General features: G+C 45.8%; 1 protein-coding gene across 1 annotated transcript; it reads right to left on the reverse strand.

The window, feature by feature from the left end:
• Positions 1-1094: 1094 nt before the first annotated feature.
• XPA (xeroderma pigmentosum, complementation group A) lies at positions 1095-6149 on the reverse strand. Its single transcript, XM_010131624.1, has 5 exons — positions 6086-6149; positions 5292-5397; positions 3551-3716; positions 2739-2856; positions 1095-1341 (listed from the first exon to the last, which is right to left on the reverse strand). The coding sequence occupies exons 1-5, from the start codon at positions 6147-6149 to the stop codon at positions 1193-1195; spliced, it is 603 nt and encodes a 200-aa protein (XP_010129926.1). The 3' UTR covers positions 1095-1192.
• Between the last annotated feature and the right edge of the window lie 966 nt (positions 6150-7115).

A 7115-nucleotide genomic window follows, 5' to 3' on the forward strand; every position in this document is an offset into this window, starting at 1 on the left:
GGGGGGTGGGAGCGGTTCTGCTTCCCCTGTGCAGTTGCGGGTACCTGACTGACACACAAGCCTTCTCCTCCCTGCACTGTGGGCTAATGGAACACGATTCCCCTGCCTGCACAGCTGGGTGAGGCAAGCGGTGCAATGCCGGGTGCCTGGAGTGTGCTGGGGTGGAAATTCTCCCCCTCTCTAGCCGTCTCTGGGCGGTGCTGCTGCTGGAGGTGAGGCTGGGTGGGCCGGTGGCGCTTGCCAAGGGTGGCTGCTGCAGCTTGCCCACAGGAACGTGATTCAGCAGCCAGCACACACCACCCAGCTGCCCTGGAGAGGAGTTTTGGGACTGAAGATACTGCTGGGTCATGGAACTATGACGTGCACGTCTACCTCCAAAAGCTCTGCCAGGACCTGCCCCCTGTCCATAACCCAACCCTGCATGCCACTCTCCTAGCCCTTGCAGGGCCCCAGGTCCTCTGTGGTTGGTGGCAAGGCAGGTTACTGAGGGCTACAGGCCACAGGAGAGCATTGGAGAAGTGGAGACCTGACAGCAGAACTATCATCTGCCCTCCCCTGCACCTCTCCTCTGGTAGCACTTGGTTCTGCACAGCCACAGTGGCCCAGCCTCCTGTAGGAAGTCTCCAGTAGAGGACAGTCTTAAGGACTGTCCCTTATGAAACATGCTGGAGATGTGTCAGAACCTCCCCAGGACCATGTGGCTTTCCTTTAGAGAAAGAGAATGGTCCTCTAATGGACTACAGTCCCCAAAGCCAAGCAGGAGACCCAGCTTCATGACATGGTCTCCAGCCACCAGAGGAGGAGCTCTATCAGCTTGCTGCCCTCTGCCCGCCTATGTCCAGTCACACTGGAAACCAGACAACAGGACACAATATGGAGCCCTCCTCTAATGGAAGCAAACAAGCAGCAGGAAGTTCACTTTAATTTCATCAGTGTATGCAGCAGAATGCCACTGGTTTATGTTCTGGACTACAAGATACCAATTTATCAACTTAAAAAAGCATTACATTCTATCCTAAGATCTGGCTGAAAAGCCAAAGCTTTTTGCTCTGTATAGAGACTTAGAACTGAGGAACATCATTCTTCACAGAATCTGGCAACAGATTGTTCATGATTACCATTTATTTGATTTTAATACAAAGTACCATTAAAAAGATAATTAAATTAAAAAAAAAAGAATGAAGATTTAACACTACATCTTCTCATAAGTTAATTCATGGCCACATACAGTACATGTCTTCTTATATGTATCTTCATCAATGTTTTCTTCTGGTCCATACTCGTGTTCATGGATACTAGTTTCTTTCTTCCACAAACTGCTCCTCACGGCACGGCGGAGTTCTGATGAGAAATAATTAAAAAAAAAAATTAAGACTTCAGTAAATCTTAAGTAATTTTTAATAAAATTCAAGCTAACCACCTTTCTGGGAACTTACAGACGAGACTCTGCTTTTAGCCTGTCTTCATAAATTTTGGGTGAGAAGCAGCTATTGCAGGAACAAGCTTGGACTTGCCTTGCAATCTTCACCTTATTTGCATACTTTTAATGGTAAGACATGGGCTGACAGGAGATCTCATAGGAGAATATTTTCCATCTGATTAGAGCACACGTTGCCTGCTGCCTTTTTACACAGAGCCATTCAAAGGTATCCAAAGGGGGCAGGTGGAATGCAGAGGAAAAGTTTTTATGAAACCCCTCATTGTTTCACATGACCAAGAAGGAGTACTTCTCATTCCGGTCACAGTGAGCCTCCCCGATGACTTGGCATTCTCCGAGCTTCACGCCCCATACGGGAGCTGCCTCTGCAGCAGCCGCAGTGAAGTCAGCAGGTTCTGAGGAGAGCACAGGCTGGCAGCCCAGCCCAAGGTATGATCTGGATGTTGCAAGCAGGTGGCAAGCGCACCGGACAGCAGAACATAGTCAAGTTTTGAGCCAGGCCGTTCGGGCTGCAAATGGTGTCACGTTAAGGCCTGTACTTGCGCTGAGCTCTGGCACGCTGGCTACAGCACACTGCCAGCCCTTCTGTGCACCAAACACCAATGATCGACACTGGTTACTTGCTTGGTCTCACGCTCTGCCTCCTCCAGGCAGTACCAGCGTGGCCAGCTCGAGCTTTCTGCCTCAGTGGATGCCAACCTGTGCTATGGGCAACACAGACATCATGGCAAGCCGCAGCTCTTGCAAAGAAACAAACACGGTCTGTAAAATGACCAGCATATCTGTGCTGAAAGCATTTGTCAGAAGTTCTACTCTCCTAAACACTGATTTTATCAGGAAGAAACAAGGATAATGAGCTGTAAAAAGAGAGGCTGGAAGTATAGCAAACAGTGCGAAAACACCAGTGAGTGACAGAATTATAACCCACTGCCACAAAAACCCGTGTTCTCCACAAGTCAGGAAAACAGCAACCAACTATGGCACGTTCTGGCTCATGCAGGAAAAGCTAAAACACACCATAATGAACTGTTTTAATTGGTCTCTCCTACCTGCATCTTGTCCATAGGACAATGGGGTATTTCAGGTTGGAAGGGACCTCAGATCTGCAGTCCAACCCTCTGCCCAAAACAGTCAGTTGTGAGGTCAGACCAGACTGCTCCAGGCTTACCCACCCAGCTCTTGAAAACCTCCATTTTGCCACACTGAAAATTTCCTAAGCACATTAATTAGATGCAGAAACAAATGCAAATGGCACTGTACTTTACTTCAGGTACTGCAGTATGTAGGTTTAACCCCCTACCTTTAACTTTCTTGTCAAACTTCTTCTGTTTCATCTTCTCTCTGCTGTCACGGCGGAGTTCCTTTGCTTCTTGCAACGCTTCTTCGCTACCCCAGACTTCAAGAGAACGCTTGATTACCTACAGGATGGACACAAATGTGTTTCTTTTTCCCCTGAAACGAAAAAAGTAAACCCTTCTAACTCACAAATTTAATTTTTTTCCCTACACATACACAAGCCAACCCCATCTTGCCTTGGCCTTCCACCTGTCTCTCTAACTGCTGACCCACAAACAGGGCATTCCTTCCACAGCAAGAGGTAACATTGAATTCTCAGTATCAACTACATGTAACTTTGTCAGAAAGTCAAAGGAATCCCAGCTCTAACTTTATGCATATTCCCCTGAAGTATCAGCATTCCTATAAAAGTAGCAAACAAGAAATGGCAGGAAACGTGGAAAATCGATCTGCCTTTCCTGCTGCCTGAGGGCAGAGCTGCCAACTCGAGGCCGCAGCTACAAAGGGCCGGCCACATGCAGCAGCAGCTGCCCCACACATTTCAGCATGGCACTGAAGGGCCATGCACTTCATGACCACTGAGTGTGCCAACCACTGAAGCTGTGTTCGTGAACACCTTTTGAAAACGCTCTCAAACACAGGCCTTTTCATGAACTGGGACCATGGCTCTGTTTCAACCCTAAGGAAAACTTACACAAGCTACACGTAATATATCTGACATTAACTGGTGAGAAGTCACAACCAACATGACACCAGTCTGGCTACCAAGGTTGTATGAAGGTAGAAAGAGCTCTGAAATACACTAAGTTTCTATACCTGTAGTTTTAAATAAAGTTTCATGTCTCCCCACCGTGAATTATGAGGGTTTTTCTTCACAATGAATCTGAGCACTGGCTCCCTCTTGTCTAAGTCACAGTCTTTAAGCAGATACTCTTCTTTTGCTTCTGTCCTTGTTATGAGCTTATGTTTATCTTCAGCATCTCTGGAAAATGTAAAATAACGATGAGAAAGCTACACTTGAAAAGCCACGTTATTAACATCTAAGTCCTCATCACTTCCGACATTCCTGAAATACAGGCAGGCCTCATCCTCTCATTTTTTATGCATGCAAATAACTTTGGATTCCAACAATCTAGCCAAACTCCAGGATAGGTTTACTGCAATTACTCCCATTTGAGCAAACAGGCTGAGAAGCCTGTTTTTCCACCAGGGCTTTTCTTCTATTTTACAAGAGGAAGTAACTGAAACTTAAAAGGAGTACGAATAATTTTAGGTATCCACCTAACCCAGATGCAATTCAAGAGGACTAAAGTACAAGCCTGACACATGGTCAAGAGCGAATGTGTAATGTGAGACAGGTCAGATCACCTGAGAATATACACACTCCATATGCTTCCAGATCCCAGAAAGAGATTAGCAACATGGAGCACTTTTTTCTAAATGCCTAAGCAGGTAAAGGAACCGTAGAATAAAAACCTCGAAAGATTGTAACTGCTACTAGACAGATAATTAAAAAATGAGTAACCACAGCAGTATTTGCAAGTTAATGGAAAAAATACATTTTCGCAATCCTGACTGAAGTACAACTTGAATTGCCTGAGCCGGAACAATCAGCCAAACAGCATGTGCTAGCAACAGTCATCAAGGAAGTGCTGCTGTAAATGCAGCTTTACTAGGACTCAAAGTTCACAGTGAAAGCTAATGCACCGAGGAATCCCTAATGCTCAGCTGCAAGAGCTACTTAGTCCGAAGGAAAACCACTCCTAAGGCTCCAAGACCTCTCCTTAACATCCTTTTCCCACCCATCTTACCTTCCGGAGACAACACTGTCTCTGGAGACTGTGAACTGTCTGCACCGCATGCACACCCCGGCCGCAAGCAGGGGAGCGCTCAGAACCAGCTCCTAGCTGAAACCTTTCCCCATTCACCCATTCAATCCTGCGCCCAGGGTGGCTGGCTGCTCCAGGGGGTTTCATTGCCCTGGTTATCTATGTGGCTTTTGAAGCATTTTCTGTGTTCAAGATAAGAGTGCAGGGACTGCCATCTGCTGAAGGTCACACCCCTGCTTGCCCTGCAGGTCAAGTGGCAACCACCCAATGGGGGTCCTGCCCTCTGGCTGCTGTGCTCCCAGCCCACTCGTGCTGACCAAAGTACTACCTTTACTTGGGTTAATCTACCAGGACAGAAAATACTCTCCCAATCCCCGCTCTGCTTCAGAAAGCAAGAATTCTGTGTGCTAACATTTCTTCAAATGCTCTAGTCTGCAACCAGATGTTCCATTTCCACACTAACAACTCTCAAGACATCATGTTATGTGAAAATCTACCAATGTCCCCTACCCTAAGACAGGCTCAAGGGACAATGCTGCCCTTCTTCACTTCCCAACATAAAATGCAGAGGTTCTTAGTCAATTTCATTTACTTTTTCCACATTGTTACTGAAAAATGTCTCTTTGCTGACAGCCTTTTTAATTAAACAGAATGACTGCAATTCGCTAAATTATAGCTAGCAATCTTTACATAAAATAAAGCTTCCCTCTCCTGATTATTTGTAATACCTGCAATTATCACATGTTGCCCAATCAAAGTGCTGCATAAGGTAGGAATCCATGAATTCTTTGCCACAGTCTCCACAGATGAGATAGTCAAATTCTAGTACAGGTGCTAATGGAAAGAAATTTTTTTTTTAAGGAACTACTATTTAAAAACAAGAATTGGTATTACAAGCAATTTTACTAAAATTTAATGCACTTGTTACAGACTAGTTTTGCTCTTCTACAGAAGTTTTCCAGAAAGATACAGTACAAATTCAGACCCGTTACTGTGCAATCCCATCTCTACGGGTGTATTTCTATTCTTGCTGGAAGGTTCACTGTATTAAGTATCAGATTTCAACAGGCAAATGCACACATTTGTTTCAACTTAGCCATTGTTAGGAAAAAGAATAAATTTCTCCACATTTCCCCATAAAGTGCTTCATATCCCCTCCCACTGCCTCCTCTGCTCCTGCCCTCCAAAACCCATCCTGCTTTACAGAGGACATGCAGGCAGGAGCTGGAGGCAGCAGAGGAGGGGATGTGGTCCGAAGAGGGTGGATAGAGCCGGAAGACTACAGGAGACGCGCTGGCACTAGAGTCTTCTCAGCGCTGCTCCAGTTTTTTTCCTAGCTCAGCCACACCTGCCTCTCCCTAAACGAGCTCGACGGAGGCCTGGGGCGTTTGGCACGGCTCATGTCCATTCCGGCTGGCAGAATTGGAGGTGGATGGCCAGAGAGCTGCTAGGAGTGGAATGGGGATGGAGCTCCACTACAATCCTCTCCCCAAGCCCTCTCAGCACTGCTCCAAGCCCAGACTCATCCCAGCGCCAGCCATCACTTCTGGTCGCATCCTCGATGAGTAGATCACCTCCAGCGTCATCGTCATCTGCTTTACGTTCCATGGGACACCACAAAACACTGACTCAGGTACCCGCAGCGAAAAGGAATATTCCTTTAACAGTAACATTGCAATTCTAGCAGAAAATTAACATCTTTATACAGTATCATGAGCTGAAAGTGAGGCAATGCTGCAGAATATTAACGATACCTGAAAGAGAAGATTAATGCTTGACATACAGCACCATACATTTTTAATTGCGTTTGCATTTATAGCAGATTCGATCTAGCAAAGACGACATTTTAAGCCAATTCAGTCCTACTGGCAAGAGCGGGATGCTCAGTACTTCACATAGTCATGCTCTTACATCACAGTTCACCGTTTATGGCAGCACTCCCCAGCATAAAGACGTTTTATTAAGACAATGACATAATGAATTACACAGCAAAAATACCCCGCCCCGTGCAAAGGCACCCCAGATCCACTTTATTTATTGTTAAACATGAGCCCCTCAAAAGAAGGAGGGCTGTTAGTTGTTTACACTCTTAATGAAATCTGGTGGCGATTTCTAACAAAGAGATACAATGCACCAACAGCCCCGCTGCTGATTCAGAACAGAACAAAGACAAAGGCAATCCCCGGGAAGAAAGTGAATCTATTTTGGGATCCGCGCGTCTCCATTTGCTTTTTGGAGGGAGAATATCGCAAGACAACATGTCGAAATCCTCCACTAAACCATCAGCAACTTGGCGTCAGTATAACGATAAAATTTGGCACTGCAGTAGTGCTCTGATCTTGGCATAAATGGTATCAACCTAAGAATTTCCAGAACCGACGAACCCGCGCGGATGCATAGTTATTTTGGTCTTAAAATTCAAATTCCCGAAAAAAATTAATGGAAATAACGATCATCGGGGAAAGAAAAAATCTGCCATACCCAAGGGCACAGACGGTGTCCCACTTCCGCGGCTTAAAATTCCTCGTTTTTAATCACCGCGTATTCGCCAG

Source organism: Buceros rhinoceros, unplaced genomic scaffold, assembly GCF_000710305.1.
Source record: "Buceros rhinoceros silvestris isolate BGI_N320 unplaced genomic scaffold, ASM71030v1 scaffold23132, whole genome shotgun sequence".
Lineage (NCBI taxonomy): Eukaryota > Metazoa > Chordata > Aves > Bucerotiformes > Bucerotidae > Buceros > Buceros rhinoceros.